The sequence below is a fragment of the Lepisosteus oculatus genome, chromosome 14 (genome assembly GCF_040954835.1).
Source record: "Lepisosteus oculatus isolate fLepOcu1 chromosome 14, fLepOcu1.hap2, whole genome shotgun sequence".
Lineage (NCBI taxonomy): Eukaryota > Metazoa > Chordata > Actinopteri > Semionotiformes > Lepisosteidae > Lepisosteus > Lepisosteus oculatus.
The window spans coordinates 8,397,863-8,421,458 of record NC_090709.1 but is presented as its reverse complement, the minus strand read 5'-3'; the positions used below and the strand labels follow the sequence as shown (position 1 = coordinate 8,421,458).

General features: G+C 40.3%; 1 protein-coding gene and 1 non-coding gene across 2 annotated transcripts; one reads left to right on the top strand and one right to left on the bottom strand.

Annotated features, from left to right (window-relative positions):
* Positions 1-509: 509 nt before the first annotated feature.
* On the bottom strand, positions 510-18,480 carry LOC138242779 (zinc finger protein 271-like). Its single transcript, XM_069198331.1, has 2 exons — positions 18,225-18,480; positions 510-4,994 (listed from the first exon to the last, which is right to left on the bottom strand). The coding sequence occupies exons 1-2, from the start codon at positions 18,274-18,276 to the stop codon at positions 2,779-2,781; spliced, it is 2,268 nt and encodes a 755-aa protein (XP_069054432.1). The 5' UTR covers positions 18,277-18,480; the 3' UTR covers positions 510-2,778.
* A 3,886-nt stretch (positions 18,481-22,366) lies between these two features.
* trnaa-cgc (transfer RNA alanine (anticodon CGC)) lies at positions 22,367-22,438 on the top strand. Its single transcript has one exon. It is a non-coding gene; the product is annotated as a tRNA-Ala (tRNA).
* The last annotated feature ends 1,158 nt before the right edge of the window (positions 22,439-23,596 follow it).

The following is a 23,596-nucleotide window of genomic DNA, read 5'->3' as shown; positions in this document are numbered from 1 at the left end:
TTGTCAATGGTCAGACAACACTAATTGACACTAACAGTCACTCGGACTGTTGGATGTGCAGGAGGACTCTCCGTCCAGGAAGGGCACGTACTGTATCAGTGTCGTTAGTGTGTCAACATTACGATCCTGTTTGCTCAGGTGGACCGATTCCTTGCAGTAGTTTATCATTATACTTAAAATCGTTATATAACTAGGACTAGTTATAGCAGTCTGTGCTTTCTGTTGGTTTTTCCAACTATTTGTTCCTAACGATTCAGAACCTCTGTTGATGTAGCTGCAAAAATGAACGCTTGTGGTACTTTTCGGTCCAGGCAATCCAAACCGCGAGAGTGATGAAAAATGTGAAACTGAACTTCATCGCAAATACCAGAGCGCTAGTCGTTATCTTCTATCATGAAGCACTAATCAATGGCATAGCTGCAAGATTTCATTTGGGTAGCTGCACCGTACAGCTCCGTTTCAACCGAAATATCACCCCCCCTCAGAATTTCTGACGCCCCCATACAGATTTTTCCCTGGGCACTGGCTCTGATGGGGGAAGGGGTGTCCAGGATATGGTATCAACTTTTCTTAAGAAAATAAAAACAGAAAATCTATAGGCACTCAAACATTTTACTGTTTTTTTTTTCAGGCAGGGGGGAAGACCCCTCCGCAAAACCCTTGTATGCAAAGCTGTGTAAATAAATTAATTACTGCGAAAATAATTTACTTCGTACACTATGTAGATTGTTGTATACTCCTAGATAAGGCACAAACAATGTATAAAAAGCCTTTGGCACTGTGTTAGATGTGTTTTCGACGTTATATATGCATTGATTAATGTCGTCAACTTTACGGTTGCAATTCAACATTGATTATACGTCGCGGCAATGTATATATACGTATAGCTATATTATCGCTGTGATATATACGTATATTTGACGAATCACTGCCCACTGGGAAGCCAGGGTATCAGCTTGTTACCCCCTCCCACCCCTCTCTGTGTACAGTAGAGCCACCTGTCCTGACTGGAGGAGCTCACCCAGCTGGGTCTGGAGAGAAGCCAGGGTATCCGCTTGTTCCCCTCTCCCACCCCTCTCTGTGTACAGTAGAGCCTTCTGTCCTGACTGGAGGAGCTGATCCAGCTGTGCCTGGAGAGATAGCCAGGTTATCGGCTTGTTCCACACCCCCACCCCTCTCTGTGTACAGTAGATCCTCCTGTCCTAACTGGAGGAGCTCATCCAGGTGTGTCTAGAGAGAAGCCAGGGTATCCCCTTGTTCCCCCCTCCCGCCCCTCTCTGTGTACAGTAGAGCCACCTATCCCAACTGGAGGAGTTCATCCAGCTGTGTCTGGAGAGAAGCCAGGGTATCAACTTGTTCCCCCGTCCCACCCCTCTCCGTGTACAGTAGAACCTCCTGTCCTGACTGGAGGAGCTTATAGGCATCCTCCCACGAGGCTCCAGTAAATGTAGGGCTTTGTGCATTTACAGGGACAATTATTAATTGTAGCATTAAGTCAGAAAATGATTATTTGATGGCTATTAGAAAACCGACCTTGCGGGATAACTCAGCAACACACACACTCGGATACTAACACATTTATTAATGCATAAAATGTGCATTTAAACATAACAGATCTTATAGTGAGGGTAAGCACAATACAAAAGGTCTACATTCAATCACGAAGAGTTACAAACCAAGAGAGACATACATTCCGTATATCATTCATTTAGACCGTTTTGTAAATGAAGTTTGTCACAACTTGTACATTAGATACTCAAAAGCAAGTACATGACTCATAGGAATTAAATTGATATCAACTCAGGTTGAGGTAACAATTGAATTCTCGAGCTGTAATGCAGAATGTGGAATACTCGTACGCTCTGTGGGGATTCAGATCTCCTGCGGACGCAAAGAAGCAGTGGAAGGCTGTTGCCTTGTCCAATCGGCGCTCTCTGGCCCGGTGCCAGGCAGTGCTGGTTCGACGTGAGAGAAGGAGAAGGAGGGAGAGATTTCTGCTGCGGTGCACTGCTGATGCTCTCTGAAGACCGGCTAGTTATTGTTGGCTGAAACTAGCAGAGTTTGCACACAGAAAAGTCACAATCTTTAGACAGGAAGAAGACCGGTTCATTCCCGATGTAGCGCGAGTCCTGAATACTGATATTCAGCTGTCCACAGTTCCAACCATAGTTTACTCGTTGATGTGAGCGTTCGCGGTGGGTTCACGAGGCATGCTGCTGGGCTAACCTCGGGTGGATCCTTTGGTTACACGCTGGCAACCTCCGTTCTCAACTCTTAGAACAAGGAAAAGTCCTGGCACTGGGACACACTGGCCGTTATGTGACTGTCTGAGCCGAGTCTGAGGATGTCCAGGAGGAGCTGGAGTTGTACCTGGAGGAACTACGGTCGCTCATTGGTTGAAAGTTCCATGGGCATTCGAGAATCATTTTGTGACTTACTGCAACAATTAACAATTGGCCCAGTAAATGCACAAACCCCTACAGTTATTGGTGCCTCGTGAGAGGATGAGTAACCATGAACTCTGACCTTGGGGTTGTAAACCACTTGGGATGACCATTAATTAGGGTGGCTGATGTGTCTCAGCTTTGGGAGTTGTTCCTTATCAGGAGACTCTATCAGCTAGAAAAACACCTTAAATGTGAACCAAATGGAATGGCCTCTCTGTATCAAGCACCACTTGAAATGAGGGAGAGAGAGACTGGCACAGGAGCAGCAAACTTAATTCCTGTATTTTAATAAACCTTGCTACTACAATGGTCTCTCTCCTGTGTGAATGCGCTAGTGGAAAATTAAGGTACTTGACTGACTAAAACTCTTCCCACACTGACTGCAGCTGAACGGTATCTCTCCTGTGTGAATGCGCTGGTGCCTTTTTAAGTGACTTGACTTACTAAAACTCTTCCCACACTGACTGCAGCTGAAAGGTCTCTCTCCTGTGTGAATGTGCTGGTGGGTTTTTAAGCCACCTGACCGACTAAAATTCTTCCCACACTGACTGCAGCTGAATGGTCTCTCTCCTGTGTGAATGCGCAGGTGGGCTATTAAGCTACTTGACTGACTAAAACTCTTCCCACACTGACTGCAGCTGAATGGTCTCTCTCCAGTGTGAATGCGCTGGTGTGATTGTAAATGGCTTTTCACACTAAAACTCTTCCCACACTGACTGCAGCTGAACGGTCTCTCTCCTGTGTGAATGCGCTGGTGCCTTTTAAAGTGACTTGACTTACTAAAACTCTTCCCACACTGACTGCAGCTGAACGGTCTCTCTCCTGTGTGAATGCGCTGGTGGACTATTAAGCTACTTAACTGACTAAAACTCTTCCCACACTGACTGCAGCTGAAAGGTCTCTCTCCTGTGTGAATGCGCTGGTGGACTATTAAGCTACTTGACTGACTAAAACTCTTCCCACACTGACTGCAGCTGAAAGGTCTCTCTCCTGTGTGAATGTGCTGGTGGGTTTTTAAGCCACCTGACCGACTAAAATTCTTCCCACACTGACTGCAGCTGAACGGTCTCTCTCCTGTGTGAATGCGCTGGTGTGATTGTAAATGGCTTTTCACACTAAAACTCTTCCCACACTGACTGCAGCTGAACGGTCTCTCTCCTGTGTGAATGCTCTGGTGCCTTTTTAAGTTACTTGATTGACTAAAACTCTTCCCACAATGACTACAGCTGAATGGTCTCTCTCCTGTGTGAATGCGCTGGTGTTGTTTTAATAGGTGCAAGTGACTAAAGCTCTTCCCACAATGACTACAGCTGAAAGGTCCCTCTCCTGTGTGAATGCGCTGGTGTGATTGTAAATGGCTTTTCACACTAAAACTCTTCCCACACTGACTGCAGCTGAACGGTCTCTCTCCTGTGTGAATGCTCTGGTGCCTTTTTAAGTTACTTGATTGACTAAAACTCTTCCCACAATGACTACAGCTGAATGGTCTCTCTCCTGTGTGAATGCGCTGGTGTTGTTTTAATAGGTGCAAGTGACTAAAGCTCTTCCCACAATGACTACAGCTGAAAGGTCCCTCTCCTGTGTGAAGGTGCTGATAGGGTTGTGAAATGCTAGACTGACAGAAACGCTGCTCCTCCCTGTGCCATAATGGCAGTTTGTCCACTCCATCTGAGCAAGGCCTTGAGTGATTCTTCCTCATCTTCTGATTGTGCTGGGTTCTCTTATTCTGCAAATGCTCCATGGAATGGCCTTGCTCTGTGTGATGAAACTGAGATTTGTTTTCTCCATCGTGTCCTTTAGTGTGCTGCTCAGCAGTATGGATCATCTGGGACTCCATCTCCAGCTCTCTGAGACTTAAACCATCCAGTTCATTCAGCTGTTCCTCTCTTTGCCCAAGAACAGACATACTCTCCGGTTCATTAAAACTTTCAACAATTTTCTCAGTAACCAGATTATTAAACCTGTTTGTAAAGTCGTCAGATACTAAGGGATCATATGATTGTTTTAGACTCTGCAGTGACAGTCTCTCCACTTGAACAGAACAAGGCCTAATTATCAAGCCCTGTGGGAGCTTCTGTTGCTCCTCCCTATACTGACTCTCCTCTCGGTGCTGTAAGTCAGTACTGTTCTCTTTACCAGGTACATCAGTCTGCTGCTCTGCACAGTCAATCAAATTGAGATCCATATCCTGCTCTGTAAGATTTAAAACATCCAGTTCTTCACTGTGCTCTTGTACAGAGACACAGCCTAGTTCATTACAAACTTGCGTAATATTGTTTGAGTACAGATTAATCTTCTCTGTAAAATCATAACATACTAAGAGCCCAGGTGTCTCACTCTCAGGTCCTGTCTTCATCATGGGCACAGCAGAGTCCAGATCCTCGACACTCTGTCTACTCTCTGTGTACTGCTCACTGAGAGTCTTTTTCCCTTGTAAAGCGGTGAGCTCTGTCTCCTGCATCAGACTGGGGCCCCACTCCTCTTCACTGTGTTGGTCTTCAAGAGGAGTCCTTTCCCCAGCATCAGAGAGAGCACTGGCCTGTGAGCCTGTAAACACAGTACAAGAAAACAAGACCTTTATAATAATAATAAACTTTATTTTAGTAGCGCCTTTAAAGGTGGTTTCTTAAAGAAGTTTACAGAAGAGCAACAACAAAAAATACACAATATAAAAACAATGAGAATAAATTGTGCTTGAGGTGCCAAGCTATGGAGAGTCTTATAGGTGAGCAGGAGGAATTTTGAGTCAACATGAAACTTGGCAGGAATCCAGTGCAAGGACTCCAGGATAGGAGTAATGTGAACACTTGCATTAGACCTGGTCAGGATTCTGGCTGTCGAATTTTGGACATACTGGAGTTCATTCAAGGTGGATTTAGAAACCCCAGAGAGTAGGGCATTACATTAGTCAATTCAAGATTAGACAACACTTTTCAGCCACAGTTAGTGATAACACAGGGCGTAGTCGAGCAAAATTTCTGAGGGGAATGAAAGATATTTTGACAACACGCTGCCCATGTGGGTCGAACGTCAAATATCATCCCCAAGTTTTTCCAATTTAGAGTGAAGCTCAAGTACAAAACCATCTACAGATAGGGTTTCACACTGATTTTACAAAGTTGATGGGTGGTGCCAATAAGCATGGCTTCAGTCTTGTCACAGTTAACATGAAGGACATTTTGAGTCATCCAAGTTCTTATGTCAGAGATGCAATTAGAAAAGAGACAGCCACATCTGCGTTGGGTCTGGTATGGATGTATATACGAGTAACAATAGCATAGTAATGATAGCTGAGGCGATGTGATCTTAAAAGCTTCAAGCTAAAGCTGTAAGCTTTACGCTACACAAACACACGTCTAGTATACTCGCAATCACTTTGGGTTGTTTAAGCATAGAGGAATAAGAGGGTTTAAGGGGGTTTCTGATAATACGTAATTTTAGATATACAAGCTTTGTCAGAAACCTAACTACCATGTAAAAAGTAAGACTACAGAAATAATAATACATTACATTTACATAATACAGACACATTAACTGCACACTACAGTACATTTACACTACACTGAGAGTGAGGGATTCATACAGACACACTGACTGGACACTACAGTACATTAACACTGCACTGAGAGAGAGGGGGTTCATACAGACACACTGACTGGACACTCCAGTACATGAACAATGCACTGAGAGAGGGGGGGGTTAATTGGCTCCATGAAGTTGGCCCCTCTACAGACAGCACAAATGATTAAACTCACCTCATTCGTTAGTGTTACGTTTGTGCCGTTAAAAGTAGCATTTGTGCTGCTTTTAATTCCGAGATATAGAGCCTTGTTTTTTCAGGCTCGTGACATCACTCAGCCCCCCTACAAGATCGTAGCGGAACCAGACCGGTCTCATTCGTTAGTGCTGCATTTGTGCTGGTTTGTGCCATTGAAAATAACTTCCCAGCTACTTTTGTTCCTTAGATATAACATCTTCTTTTTCAGTGGGTGAAGTCAACGTTGTAGGGGAACCGGACCGATCTCAATCGTTAGTGCTGTGTTTGTGCCATTGAAAGTAGCGTTTGTGTATAGTGCCTTGTTTTTCCGGTGATCACATGACCATGCACGACGACTTGGACCTCCAGTTACACCGTCTGCCGAGTTCAAGCGCTCTGTTACCAGCACGAGAGTGACAATTCTGCAATTCCTCTTTTTGCCCAGGTGAGGGTACGGTGGTGGATTTTGCATTTAATATCATTATCTTCTATCCGTTTGTGTGAACACGAAAATTACATTTGTCTCCAATATCATACCCGATTCAGAGGAGTTGCGGGTGTAGCCTTAAAAAGCGAACATTAGCAAAACTGTATATTCTTACAAAGAGGCTTTAACGAACAAGTCTTAATACCTCGTAGCGGTGACCTTTTTTAAAAATCATAAGAAGTAATCAGTTTCGCATTGTCTCCTTCTTAAATAAACAGGCATCAAGGGACGTGTGAACATTCGACCTGTCTGTCGAGCCACATATTTAAAAAGACTTGAATTTGCAACTTTCTGAACCACTGTTGCTCTTTTTTATGCAAAGCACATTAGCCAACGTGAAAAGGAACCAGGACTTCAGGACTTTTATTTTTAAGGGGCACTATGTACAAAGTTTACACAAGTTCATAACACATCCGAGAAACAAGAGTCTATCATCTCACACATGAACACAGTGGCAATATTGGAAAATATTTATTTTCATAGAACAGAAGTGAACATATATCTAGGTTCTTTGAAAAACTGGCATTATCCACATGTTTGTATTAACAAGGGTCTTATGCGCAAACATGAAACGATTAGCTCACAGTTCTTTTATCTGTGTTTCTAGTCAGTCCTTGGTGTAGAAAACAGCATGAGGGCAGACCCGGACCTCTGAATACACAAATATGACTACAAGGACGTACCAACACACTCAGTACTTAAATTACTGGATGTGATGAAAACAATGAATGCTATTTGTTTTCCGACTCTGTCTGGTCGGGTGGGGGTGGATGTTTTACATTTTAATATAGCGCCTTCTTTTTCTGGCCGTGACGTCACTCTGTGCCATCAGCTCCATACAAAAACCACAAGTTCACGACCACCAGATCTTTCAATTGTGATCTCTTGATCAGCTGACCCCAGCCTTTGCAGTTGATGTTTGATTTATTATCTGCATCTCTGGCGAAGACCTCTTCCAAATCGTAAGTTTCTTTACAAACTAGAAATGCTATACTGTAATTATGATGCTACGTTGATTTATTTTAAAGTAAAGATATTTGAGAAACTTATTTTGTTTTATATCATGGGGAATACCACAAAATTAGTAAGCTTTATTTGTTATCATGATATTTCTACACATGCAAGTGAAACTTGAAATGACTTGTCACACTTCTGAATTTAAATTATAATGTTTTCTTTCTGTACGTGTTACAAGGAGAATTGAACCCAAAAAAATCTCTGACATGTTACAAATTGCGGATGTGAAAGCTGAAATGATTAAGTGGTGAATGCAATGCTTTAAAAACATATTATAAACAAAAGAAGTGGTGATGGGCCTTGGTATTGCAGTTAAAGTGAGTAGGTGGGTCTAAAAAATATTAATTTATCAATTTCTGTCTACATATACAGAAACTTTTTGATGTGCACTTAAACTGTAATCCATAACAATGTAAAAAACTTGGTTATATTTTCATTTACACAGTGGAGGGAAGTCCCCATTACCTGTAGGGCACTTTCACTGGGGTTTCCAGAGAAGATTTGGAAGAAGAACAGTTGAAGCCAGGTTTGGTGAAATTCATTTTTTGTTACATTTTTGAGTGTTAATCAGACTTCTCTATACTTTGCATTAAACATTTCCCATAATACCCAGGCCATGGGTCTAGCTAGGGATTTGGCCATCACATGAACACTAAGATTAAAGGGGTGACATCATGGAGCTTACAAAAGAGAAGTGTAAAGCTCGCCACGATTTGTTGTTTGAGATTTCAGTTCTAAGCAATATGCAGTGTTTTGCATTCATCCTTATTTCTTTCTGGGGATTTAAACTACTCATCAATTGCTTGATTTTTTTTTTTAAACCTTGAGCGGCCCGATTCCATGTACTGCACTACATATTTGTGATTTTTGATTGTTAATTCTTAATTGTGTATGAAAGTAGATATCAGACCTACTGCATGCAATAGCTTATTAAGGATTTGTTGCCTTTCTATTGTTCCATTACCTGTAGAGGGGGAGAGGGGTTTATAATGTACATTGAAGTACCTGCCTCTTTGAAGTTCTGAGCATCTTTGGGAATGTTTGCACAGTTTACGTTGTTTGTATCATGTCCCAGAAGCAGCAGGCACGAAACTGGTGATTCCACTATTGTAGTAAATGTAGTAGAGTTAACCATTTGACAATAGATTAAGGTCTGCCTTCACAGAGCATAGAACAGGATAAAATTAGTTTTGTGAGCTTTATTAAGTTATACCCTCACACAACAGAGTATATTAAGGAAGTACAGAGTTGGTATAAAATTGCATCATCTGGTGTGTAACACTGTTACCACACTTAAGAGACCAAGGAAATGTACTGGATTAAAGCTCCGTATTGTTCATTGTTAAACATTTTACACATTGTTTGGTTACGAAAGTCGATGTGAGGACAGGATTTGTTTTTTGTATTTTAAACAATGTACAGATGCAGCCATTCAAAATGCGCGGTAAAAACCCGCGGTACAGTAACCTACCCACAAGCCACCGCAGGGCACCACGGTAAGTGATTTGCTGGCCAAAATGACCGACAGGGGCACTCATGGTGCATTGGTTTGTAGTGAAAAGATTTAATCATTTAATGTCTTTACTGTGCACATTTTAATCCACTTAGTTTTGAATATTTATATGGCATTTTACCACTAAAGGGAAATTTTAGTAGCTGAGCATAAAAAGAAGAGGAGCATAACGCATCTGAAGGTCATAAACGATATTAATTTAGGAACATAAACATTACTGTATGTACATAAACTGTACTGTGTATGGCTGGTCTTGATAGTTTAAAGAAAAAATACACACCAGTCTTCCATTTCTCCCTAAACATTTTAAGCATGAAAGTTTTATGAAAAGGTACCCAAATATGCGATTGCTGTATAGAATGAATTTTAATTTTTAAAAATTATTTAACACGAAAATTAAGCTGTTTACATCTTCCGCCTGAGAACAGTCACCCGTTGCTACCCAAAGCAGAAACACAGCCACTAACTAGCAAAGAGAGGACATTAGCTAGCCAATATGATAAAGAAATAAATGATTATTTTGTTTATTTCTTTTGCACATTTATTTGAACATTTCCATCGATTGTACAAGCACTTGGAAACTGTCCAATCCCTAGTTCATCAGGCATTTTACCGGTCTTGCGCCGGTCTGCGTCTTCTAGGATAAAATGCCAGCGAACTCTTGTTTTTATGTCCACTATAACAGACAATCTCCTTTGCTTTTAACCAAGCATTTAATAATTTCCTAAAATTAAAATGATTTACTTTATTTCCCTCATGGGATCAATAAAAGTATCTATCATCTGTCTGAACTATTGGACAGAATTCTGGGGTCTCCCCATACCAGAGATTATGGTAGGGCTTCAGAATGGTGATTGGCTGACACCATCTGACACCCCTCTGATTGGAGAAAAAAGACGTGCTGGTTTGCTATACAGTACTGTACCAGGAAGAGGATTTATTTCTATCGAAACTTGTATTTTAAAAGTTTAAGAAGTAAAAACCTTACAGCGTACACAGATTTCTGAACTGATCAGGATCGTTATCTTTGTCTTATGCATAATAATGTTCACCGCTCTGTCCAGCAAATTAATAATAAACTTTATTTTATATAGCGTTTTAAACGAATAAGTAATTAGATTGCTCATAAACCTAATCACTTGCTTTTTCTTTTTATTTAGGCTCAGATTTCAACTATAGATCGTATTATTAATAACCATAATAACAACCAACCAACAAAAACAACCATATAAACATAATACCAACCAAAAACATAGATAACAACCACAGTACAAAATCAAATATATCAAATCATTATACTCTCGCAACTTCCTTCAATTATCATAGTCCCGCCCCTTATGCAAACCAAACCCTCCTCCCATCCCAGTTTATCCTCTTTATCATAAACAAAATCCACCTCAATTTTCAACATAAAGCATTACACAAAATCAAACCTCAACACTCCATACTCAACAACGGTAATTCACAAACGGCCAGATCATGTAACTCCACATTCCCAAACCTCATTTCCATAGCCCCGCCCCTTATACAAAACCAACATCCCTCCCCTGTTCTCTCTCTCCCCTGGCGTTTGCAATCGTTTTTATTTTCAAATAAATGTTTGCAAAGTCATGTATTTTAAAAATCTTAAGATTTTTATATTTATGTCTTTATTTTGTGGTTTCATTAGTGACAAAGGCTAAACTTTCTTGGAAAAATGTATTTTATGTAAACCATGTTTGCTATTAATTCATTCAGGGCTAAAATATGTTCATTGTCGTCTAATGAAAGAAGGGTTCCTTTCGCCGTAGTTGGGTTGAAATTAGAAGCTTGCCAGGCCTGGATTGTTACACCAACGCATTAGCATGTTAAAGCGATTTCATTGAGGAGCCTAGCCTTTAACTAGTAAGTACTGTACTTACTGGGTTTTTGAGGGGGGGTGGTGTCTTTCTTTGGAAATCTCGCCTGCTTCTACTTTGCAAATACTTGTGAAACCGGTTTAATTAGTCACAGCCAGCACTCCCGCAGAGAGGGGGGTTGTACTTGCAGTGTTTACAGTAGATGGGAAAGCCAGAGCCGACCTCTACGCCGCCCACGTGTTATGCTCTTCGTTAATGTCTAAGCCGGAACACATCATTATATCTCATTTTGTATTTCTTAAAAAAAAAATCGTTTGCCCAGCCTAACAATAGTATTATTGTTATTGCTTTTAACCTGTAAAGCACTTTGAGGAGCCACCTTTAAAGGCGCCATATACAATAAAGTTCATTATTATTACTATTGTTAATTTGCTGGACAGAGAGGCGAACATTATTACACAGAAGACAAAGATAGCGATTTACATTGCATTGTGCATTGTGCTGCTGTAATACAGTTTTAAATAATTAATAGTCTAAACAGTATCAGCTTTATTTATGGGTTTTAAATAAAGGCGATTTAAATCAATATAAATGTTAATATTGTAACGCCTAGGTGACTATTCATTGTTATTAAAAAAACTTAAATTTGATCATGTGATATTTAGAAATATAAATTTGTTTGGTGCGAGTGAGGTTTTAATTAATCTCTGACTAACGAAACGTTTAATTTTTTCAAAGAAATGTTTGTTAAAAAAAAACAGTAGGATTTGATCACAGACCATGTGACATGGGAGTCAGGAACCTAACCCACAGCGCCACCGGCAAAGTCACGTGCAGAGTGCTGAAAAAGCACTACAGAAACATTATCAACAGACAATGTACAGCGTGTACTATTCTTGTGTTGCGGTACATGAATATAATTATATCATTATTAATTTCTTTAGATACACGATTCCATATTATATTCCCTTTTAATCAAATTCTAAAAGTATGCTTGTTGACTTCGGTATCACGTTAGTTAAAGACTTCGATGCTTAATGTTTAGGGAGAAATGAAATACTGGTGTGTATTTTTTCTTTAAAGTACCGAGACCAGCCATATACTGTATGTTTAAGTTCTAAAATTAATATCTTTTATGGCCTTCACACGCATTGCAGTATGCTCCTATTCTTTTTATGCTCAGCTACTAAGATTTCCCTTCAGTGGTAAAATTCCATATAAATGTTCAATACTTAAACGGGCACAGTTAAGACATTAAATATACATATACATACTGTATACAGTACAGTTTGCATACAGTAATATGTTTATGTTCCTAAATCAATCTCTTTTATGAGCATGTGAAAGGCATGGTGAATCAGTTCTCAAAAATTACTGTACTTTGCATGATTGGAAACAAATGCGTGATTGCGGAATGCTGTGGTGTTACTTTTACAAAGACGGTCAATGAAAAAAAGAACGTGGACAAAGGCAATACTTTGTTTACAGCTTGTCCAAGGTCATTCATTATTAATACTATTAGTAATATCTTCGTTAAAGACTTTGATGGCAACAGCTCAAACATGAGAGGTTGAGCTTTACTAGCTCCACCTTGCGGAAATTCCGGATACTATTATTTTACTTGCGGTATTATAGGAGAATTTACGGTAACTCGCGGTAGACCGCGTAAAGCGCACCGCAAAATAATGTGGTATCGCCCGCGCATTTTGAATGGCTGCATCTGTATGTTGTTGCACCATAGTACTCATTCTACATATTTGCCCTTCATTCCAGGATTTATCACCTACAGGCACTGTTAGGAGGGTAGGAACTTAACAGTACTAACATTCAGGCTGTGCTGCCAGACATAACCTGACAAAAGAATATACCCAAGTGCTGCAGGACTGCAAAGGTAACAAAGAATCAATGTATAAATGCAGAGTTACAACAGAGTAACTGCAAACTATAAAATCACATTTAGAACAAAAAAATAGCAGAAGGATACGATGCTTTTCCTTCTGATGAAGTTCTAGAAGAAATAGGTGTAGCCGGGGACCAAGAGCCAAGCTGTACCCATGATGCATGCCCGACAGCATTGGAAGACTGGGTAACAGAAATCTGTGAAGAATGCAGGTTGCTAGCTGTGGAAAGTGGTGATAGACATAACCTGCATTTCCTACCGGAGATTGTTCCTCATCTCACGAGGCTTGCTTGCTGTCTCCCACTCTGGATTGGCTTAATGGTTCCACTTTTCAAAAGTGTGAACATCACTGGAAGCTCAGCCAATGAGGAGGCGGATTTCAAAAACCTAAAACAATCAGTGCTGAAGCATGACACTCTGCCAATGCAAGTTGACAGGTTCCTTATGAAACACCTAGCACACACAGAAGGTATGAGAATATCAATGGGTGCTCATAGTGTTTCCCAGCAGTGTGAGAGGGCCGTTGACAGTGCTACCACTACCTAAAAAACGGAAACCATCTTTTTATCTTGTGCCTTGTTCTGAGTGGTTACAACATAGATTGTTCGGTTCCTGTGAAAAAGGCTGTAGTGGCTCTGATGAGGAATGGAAGCAGCCGAGACCTGCCCCCAGTAAAGGTGAGTGGAGACACTGTGAGTGTACTGAACACTTGTGCATTTGATGTCAGTGCCTATGCAGTGACTATTGTGGTAGCAGGACTTCTAGCAGCTATGTTAATCAGGCTGTAGATAGCATAGAAATATTTCAACTGGTGAAACATTTGGCACAGAAAGGTGTGCACAAAGATGTTTATGTTCTAAGAGCTAAAATTTTGAGGGACATTTTTGGTGCAATGAAAACAGAGTCAGAGCTACAATAAGTGAGAGCTGAATGTAATATTTCAGAAATCATAAAGCCTCTTTGTAAGAACATACAATTTTGCTAATGTTCGCTTTTTAAGGCTATACCTGGAACTCTTCTGATTCGGGTATGATATTGGAGACAAATGTAATTTTCCTGTTCACACAAACACATAGAAGAGTGCTTTAACTCGGTTGACGGGGTTCCTCGAGGTCAAAGTCACTGTGCATGGTCACGTGATTAATGGAAAAACAAGGCGCTATATCTCGGGAACGAAAGCAGCACAACGCTACTTTCAACGGCACAAACCGGCACAATCCCAGCACTAACGAATGAGACCGGTCCGGTTCCCCTACGACGTTGAAGGGGGCTGAGTGACGTCACGACCCCGAAAAAACAAGGCGCTATATCTTGGGAACAAAGCAGCACAGAAGCTACGTTCAACGGCACAAACATAGCACTAACGAATCACATGGGTTTAATTGTTTGTGCTGTCTGTAGGAGGGGCAACTTCACGGAACTTACTACTTGAATGCAGAATCACTTTCTGCTTGTTTAAGTGTTTAGAGAAAATTCCCACAACACTACTCAAAAACTTTGCCCCTCTACTGAGCATATACTATATTTTCCGGATATAGGAAACAGAGCAAATAAAATAATCACCATTTAATTACATGCAATACCAGATGCAATCTCTTACCATCTTAAGAGCAAGAGTTCACATGAAAGAACATCAAAACCTGATAGTTTCCACAAAAAAGTGTCTCTTGTGGGACAAATATTCAGGAAGCCGCTACAAATAATCATCTGGTACCTATTTTTCTATGTATATCACCATTCTCTCTTGTGCGTTAAGACTTTCAGCGATCCAGAACCCTGAATTACAATGGAAAATGGTTTTATGTATATATTATGTACCAAGATCTCTCAGTAACAAAAACAAAACCACAATAATATTATAAGAAGGATCATGTTCTCCTGGTTCTGTGGCTGAACCATATATATACACAACAAAGAATATGCAAAAACTTTGTTTTAATCTGAAATTTTATATACAAAGATTTTAAAGTCACTACGTACAATAGATATTTATCATTAACATCTTAAAATCATTCACTGATGATAACTTCTCAGTAATATGTATATTATATTGACATTTATATTGGTTATATATACATATCACAGCCTGTTAAATATTCACTTTAAATTCATGAGCTCTTAAGCCCATAGCAGTAATCAGATGTTAAATCGAGGAAGTGAGACAGTAGATTAAGCCCCACCCCACAGACAGACTGAGAAAGGGTTCATTGTCACACAGATGAATACATTTGCAAGACAATGCGAGGCTCCGAACCGCAGCAGCCACAAATCCTGCTCTTGTGTCAGTGTTAGAGGGTTTAAAAGACATTCAACACACATTTTTTTATCCATGGCATAACTTGTCCTCCCTATTCACTAACATTATAAGACCACATCCCAATTTCCAAACTGTACCCTAAGCCCTTCCTCCAGGTCCACACCTCCATGACGCAGCGTAAGAAGTGTGGACTTCAGTGCATGTGGACAGAATTTCTTAAATATGTTTTTGTTTTCCTTTCTCCATTCGCAGGCTGATGAAATTGAATCTCATCGCGTCTGTCCCCGAACCAAAAGGGAGTGACACGTTGTGTTCATTCGTCTTTAGCAGAGTGAACTCCAAATGGGCGAAGTAAACAAAGGAAAACGTGGTGATACCGCCGTTTTTGCGTAACTAAATAGATTACAACTCGACTATCCCGGTACACAAATCACAGTCTGGGGAAAATAACTCATTCATTCGCTTTCTTTCAACACAAACTAGGCAGGACCTCAAAGCTTTGTACTACTGAATACATCTACTATTAAATATTCAATCTACAAAATATACTGAAGGTAAACCAATATTATATTTATCAAAATGGGGTGACGAAATCAAATCTGTACATCAAAACCTAGAACACAAACAGGATGAATCTGAAAGTAACACATAATCTACAGATGTAAATAATATATACAGCATGAATACTTAAAGTAGTTCAGGTGGGGAAAAGCAAGCACTGTCTTGACATTAGTGGTTCTATTATAATTAAGCCTGCTTTACTACACCACCTACATTAGTTCATCATTGGGTATTCCTCAGACTATATTCAGAAGACGGCAAAACAGAGCACAAAGCAATAACTCATTGCAGCAATTAACAGGGTCTAGGAGGAGAAGCTGATCGAACAAAGTTGTAATCATTTTCTTAAGACTCTTTTGTGCTCAGCAGAAGATTGAAAAGGGCAGCAGAGGACAGTCGGGGATGTAATTTCACGAAAACATTTGTTCTGTCTAAATTGCCAGTATTTAATACACTGACTGGACACTCCAGTACATTAACACTACAGAGAGAGAGAGAGAGAGAGAGAGAGAGAGAGAGAGAGAGAGAGATTGGGCTGCAGCAGAACCTGGCACTGCTGGAGCAGTACTGTCAGACCTGGGCACTGACAGTCAATCTGGACAAGACCAGAGTTATGGTTTTCCAGAAGAAAGCTAGACCTCAGGGAAACAGGTACAAATTCACACTGAACAACAACACATTGGAGCACACATCCAGCTACACATATCTCGGTCTCACCATCAGCTCTTCCGGGAGTTTTGACCTGGCAGTGAAGGCACTGAGGGAGAAGGCACTCAGGGCTTTCTACGCAATAAGAAGGAGGCTCTTCAACATCAACCCACCAACAAGAATCTGGCTCCAAATATTTGAAAGTGTAATCCAACCCATTGCCCTATACGGCAGTGAAGTTTGGGGTCCCCTCACAGACCAGGATTACACCCAATGGGACAAACACCCCACAGAAACTCTGCACATGGAGATCTGTAGAATCATCCTCCGTGTGCAGAGAAAAACTCCTAACAACGGGTGCAGGGCCGAATTAGGCCAGTACCCACTATTGATAAACATACAGAAAAGAATATTAAAGTATTGGCTACACCTAAAAAACAGTGACCAAAATTCCTACCACCACAAAGCCCTGCTCAGCCAAGAGCTGAGCCCAAAACAGAGCCCCCTGAGCCAGCTGGTCCTGAGGCTCACCGACCTGAGCCACACCAACACTAACCAGCCTCAGGACAGCACTGCTAGGGCACCACAACCCAGACTCAACCACATCACAGCACAGATCAAACAGCAATATCTCACACATTGGGACACACACACACACACAAACACAACATAAACTGGAATGCTACAGAACCTTAAACAGACAATACACACTAGCTGAATATTTGACCAAAATAAAAAATAACAAACAGAAACAGACCCTGACGAAGTACAGGCTCAGTGACCACAACCTGGCCATAGAAACTGGGCGACACAGGCAGACCTGGCTGCCCAGAGAGGACAGGCTGTGCTCCCACTGCCAGCAGGGAGAAATAGAGACAGAGGTGCACTTCCTACTGCACTGTGACAGATACTCTGGGATTAGAGAAACATTCTTCCCGAAATTCAGAAATCTAATCCCAGAGTTCCCACACCTGCCAAAACCACAACAGGTCCCAATCCTACTGGGAGAGGGAGGAGGGAACTCAGTTGATCTGGCAGCCCAGTATGTGATCTCCTGTCACAGCCTGAGGAACAGTGAGTCCGTCTCCCAATAATGTCGATATTATATAATATGTCTTTGTTGTAAATGTCTGTAACATGTCTGTAGATTTTATTTTACTTCTATTTTTTGTTTTGTTCTATGTTAATTTTATTATTTTTATTTGCTTTGGCAACACTGATTGTACCCATCGGTCATGCTAATAAAGCACCTTGAATTGAATTGAATTGAATTGAGAGAGAGAGAGAGAGTTTAATACAGACACACTGACTGGACACTCCAGTACATTAACACTACATTGAGAAAGAGGGGGGTTAATACAGACACATTGACCGGTCACTCCAGTACATGAACACTGCACTGAGAGAGAGAGGGGTTAATACAGACACCCTGGCTGACTGGACACTGCTGTACAATGCAGAACATTAACACTGCACAGGAGAGATAGTTACCGCCACGTCGATAAATAATCTGCCCACAGACATATTTCCAATACTCCAAAGTCTCCTAAATTGGCTTTCACATGGAGAAAGTGTATCAATTGACGACATATTTCTGTCCACATTCAAAGAACAGCAATAACATTAATGAGAATATAACCAGACCACAACTAGTTTAGTTCGCAGAAAAGAATCCCTCGGCAACATCACAAACCTTTCCTACTTCGCTCTGCATCTCTCCACTACAGTTTCAACAGTGAGGAAGTTAAAAACACCGTTTTTAAACACAAACGTTACTAATTAAAAGTCACTGCACTTACCCGACGGCTCCGTTTCTTCATTTGTTTCTGCAGTGATTTCACAGGGAGGCATGAGTCCAACATGATCTGTCCCTCCCTGATCTCCTGCTCCCGACTCCTTCTCCCACAGCTGCAGTCGCACTTTAAAGGTCTCGTTTTCCTTAATTCGCGTTATTTCTGTCCCGAAACTGTCCTCCACACACTGTGTGATATTAATCACGGCCCGACTCACCAGGATCTGGGAGACGCTGTGGAGTTTGTCTCGAAACGAGTCCTGGGAGTCAGACATCGGAAAATGTCTGAAACTTCATACACGAACGATTTGAGCAAAACCTCCATGAAACAGTGAAGCTCGTTTTCCTGCTTCATTTGCGCGATTTCGACCCCGAAACCGTTGTCGACAGACGTGATTTTAATCACGACCAGTCTCGCCAGAACCTGAGAGATCCGGCGAAGTTTTTGTTCAATCGACTTCTCGGAATCATCTGTCCGGTTTCGGAAAACTTCCGAAACTTCATGCACGATCGATTTAAGCACAGTCTCCACGAAAGATTGCGCCTCAGTTTTCAGATTAAGCAACAGATTCTCCATTTTTTTCAGAGTCGATCTGAAAAACACAGGCAAGTCCGCTGCAGCGGCTGTAGACACGTGGGTTTGAACATAGAAAGCGAAACGTGGTCAAACAGAGGACTTCCGGGTTATCAGATGAACCGTTGCTATAAACCACAAAAATATTATTAGAATAATAAAAATCTGAAAAAAAATAGTCCAGAATAGATGTTTGCGTTATATTATAGTGTAACGTATACGGTCGACATTTTTTTATTTATATTAAATGTATAAATAATTTACAAATACAACTAGAGGAGCAGAAACAGATACAAGAGTAAAAAAACACGAACAGAAAAAAAAATTAACTGGCAGAGGTAACGAAGTAAATTATATTTCTTACATATATCAAATGTTTTCCTTGCTTAAGCATTTTTTTTTATTTTTATAGAATTTAAATAATATTTCAACTCCATCTGAAATAATACTAAAACGGGGAGTATTATTGGACCATTTTGATTTATGAATGTGAAATTTACTCAGAATGACTAATAAATTTGCTATAAATAAATTCTTTTTTAAAAAAGTTATCTTACGCAGTACAATATCAAAGTCCTTAAACCTAAAAAAAACACCTTTAAATGCCTACAAACAAAACTCTGCAAGTCCGTCCAAAACAACTTCACAAACACACACCTTACAAGTAAATGTAATAATAATAATAATAATAATAATAATAATAATAATAATTATAATTGCTTACACTTATATAGCGCTTTTCTGGACACTCCACTCAAAGTGCTTTACAGGTAATGGGGATCCCCTCCACCACCACCAATGTGCAGCCCCACCTGGATGATGTGACGGCAGCCATAGTGCGCCAGAACGCTCACCACACATCAGCTATCAGTGGGGAGGAGAGCAGAGTAATGTAGCCAATTCATAGAGGGGGATTATTAGGAGGCCATGATTGGTAAGGGCCAATGGGAAATTTGGCCAGGACTCCGGGGTTACACCCCTACTCTTTTCGAGAAGCGACCTGGAATTTTTAAAGACCACAGAGAGTCAGGACCTCGGTTTTACGTCTCATCCGAAGGATGGCGCCTGTTTTACAGTATAGTGTCCCCGTCACTATACTGGGGCATTAGGACCCACATAGACCGCAGGGTGAGCGCCCCCTGCTGGCCCCACTAACACCTCTTCCAGCAGCAACCTTAGTTGCTTAGTAACCTAAGATTCCCTTTCAACCCGACAAAAAACGCACAAATCATCCTTCTCATGCTTAAATTTAGACAGTACTTATTTAACTGGATAAAACCTATTAACAATTTTAAATTATATCTTTTTAGCTTTATTTGTAATACAATATCCATCAGGAGTTATCCAAACTAACTTCCAATTTATATTTTCAAATGGTGCATTCTGAAAAGATTAACTTGACACACACGCCTTTCCTGTATAAAATAAAAATCATCTCTCATTTTTTTACAAAACAAATCGCTTTTCTTTTTACAACATTTCGAATACCGTTAATTTAATAGAAACATCTACCTTAATTTCTTATTTATTCCGTACGTATGCAGTCACTGTTTACATGTCTGCATTGTTTACTTGTACGTTGTCTACTGTTTGTACAGTATATTGTCTTGATGCACTGTCTGTACTTTGTGTAAAGTATCTATATCTATGTTCTCTCAGTCTCCTTCCTCACCGCTCCTGCTCGCTCGACACTCAGTCTCTATGCCTGGGCTCGTTGAATCTCTGTCTAAGTCTTTTATTGTTGTTGTCATTCTGTAAAGAGTTTTGAGAAGCCAACTTTTAAGGCGCTATCCCCATGTACCCCATGTATTAAGAAGACCCCCCTATTCCAGTATATTACCTGTAGTGTTATATTAAAAAAAAATAATAAAAAAATAAAGAACACTTTCACAACCCAAAGCAAGGTTGTATAAGGTGAGGGGGCTGTCTGGTGTGTAAAACACTTGGTTGTTGCATTGTGAATGTTGTGCTTCAAATACTATTGAGTCACGAAGAGGACCTCCCTATCCCAGTGTATTGCATGTCTAATAGGTGCCATATTGAAAAAATCATAAAAAAACTGAAAGAGGTTTCACAACCCAAAGCAAGGCTGGGAAAGGTCAGAGGACCTGCTTAATGTGTAAAACACTTACTTGTAGCATTGTGGGTGCCGTGGTTTAAATGCTATTGGCTTGTGAACAGCATCCCCCTATCCTAGTGCACAGTGCCACATTCAATAAAACCATGAGAAAAAGAGATTCACAACCCAAAGCTCTGCCAGTCTTCTGTGTAAACAATCATGGACATCATGATTTGAACATCATGGGTGCTGTTTTTAAAAAGCTGTTGAGTAAAGAATAGGAATTTTCCTGCAGAATGAAAACAGGAAATAAAGAAAGGGTTTCAGAAATAAAACAAAGCTTTATTCCCGTGCTGACAGTCTGGGTAATTGGAAACTGCTGTTCTGCTTCCTATGGTCATATATGGGTTTTTCGCATGAAACTCTATTGAGCAGTATTTCTGCGTTGTGAACGTATGTATGTATACAGCGGTCCCCCAGTGTTCCAGATGGTGCGTAATTGCGCATCAATCAAAACCCCAAGTGTCAGAAAAGAATAATTAGCTCAATTATATGTTTATGGAGGGGTTGTGAGTGGTGGTCTTTAAAATGCATTTGGTTTGAAGGCGTTCTGTGTTATATGATATGTGATATGGACACAAGAATATTCGTGCGTGGAATAAAAAAGACAAACTGAAGGCTGTGAGAACATTCAGAATGTACTTTATACACAGAGCAATTGTATATACAAAGCAATCGTTTCATAAAAACGCTACAGGCGTGCCAAAATCGTTTTCGAACTTCAAGCTAACTTTACCCCGGTCAAAGTGATGAAGACACAGACATTCAATGAAAACGAATTTGATTCACTCAAGGCTCTGCTCTTTTGTTGTGATGTCATTTTAATTAATGTTAGCTGTGATTAGGTGTCGTTTTTGTCTCTTTTAACTTAAGAGTTAAAGAGTTTAAGAGTCTGCTCCTTTCTTCCTGGTATAGAAATAACATGTTCCATGTTTACAACCACCACTATACATTATTTGTTCAGCTCTAACGCCTGTCTGCGTTGACAAGGCATCTCAAAATGACATTAAATAAGAACACGATCCTTCCGGTTACCATTCCTGTGGTTGGAGCATTGTTTCGCCCTTTTTCGTTCTTCTACAATATTTACAGACAGGGCTTTATCACTGGAGTTGTACAGAAGAAGTGTGCATCGGTCCATGAAAATCATCAGTACTGCTGTTGTTCTATGCGAAGTTTAACCGAGAGCACTTAAAAGATGCAAAAAGCTTTCAAAGAAAACAGAATTGAAAGACAGTAGAGTAAGGAGGTAAAAAAGCACTCCCCCGTCAAGGAATTAACCACCGTCACCCGTGTGACTGGATATAAAAATAACTGATTCGTTTTTGCCCAGTCTCTGGAAGCTTCAATGTGATTATTTTTCCTTCCTTATTTCTTCATTCCCATGAATTTACTCTGTAGTAGAGGAAACACGAAAGTGGGAAATTGCAGGCATTCTCCATGAGCACACACCACTGGGGATGTAGCTCAGTGGTAGAGCGCATGCTTCGCATGTATGAGGTCCCGGGTTCAATCCCTGGCATCTCCACGTGCTTTGTATTATTGTGCTCACATCACAATCTTCTGTTGAGTGAGAACTCTTTGTCGGTGTTCATAGAGAGCCAGGTTTACACAATTAAGTTCAGTCACACACGAAGTGCTACAGTGTTGCTCTGCTGTTTTAGATGTACCTCCAAAGCATTTAGTTCTGTTAACTACAACAAATGATTTGAACTAATTTAACGTCATATTCAGGAAATCCAGAGAATGTCTCCACACTTGTCGTGGCTGTTGAAGAAATCACCTGTTAAATCTCACCCGGGATTTCCTGAGAAATCATTCAGCGAGTGAGTCCTTCCTCTGACTCCGCACTAAACTGAAAGCTGCGCGAATTCCTCACTGCATGTCCTGTACTGTTACAGGTGCTCTCGTGTAGGTGTGGAGCACAGCCATAAGGACAATTTGAACTATTTCCGTATGTGAAGGAAAATTCAAAAGAGCATGAATAGTATTAATCGTATAAAATATCCATGGTACTACTCGAGAAAGTACTGAAGGACTAAACAACAACTTTTGATGATTACAAGATATTACAAGAGAAACACAACCATCCGCACAGAAGCTTGGATCCTGAATGTTTAAGTTAAAAGACAAAGCGAAGGATATGACCTGTAAACTCTCTTCATGTTTTATAGTTTATGAAATAAAATAATGTTTACTTTCTTAATAATTTCTTATTGTTGATAGGTGATTTATTGAATTTTAATAAAATCACAATTTACAAAAAATTACAAACATTTTGGGTTAAACTGTTATTCACATACTCTAACAAAGAGAAACGTTAGTGTCTTCCGGTGTGTGAGCCCATTTCTAATAAGAATAAAAAATAAGTTATATAAATTGAATTGTTCTACTTTTTATACTTACATAGTCTTATTAATATTTCAGTTAAATATTTTCTTCTGTAGTAATACTAGTCTCAATTTACAATTTTTGGACATGGTGCATCTTAATTAACTTTGTTATTAGTTTCGGTTTTGGAAAATCGCGCCCAGAAGCTACCAAAACTGGTAATGTTCACAAGATGTGTAATGCAATAGCAGCCTTCTGGGTGGAAAACAAAAAGTATTTCTTGGTATGAATCCTAGCTCATTTATAGGCGGCATTCTAGGACTTCTCGCTTCAGAAATCCTGTCAACGCATTGTA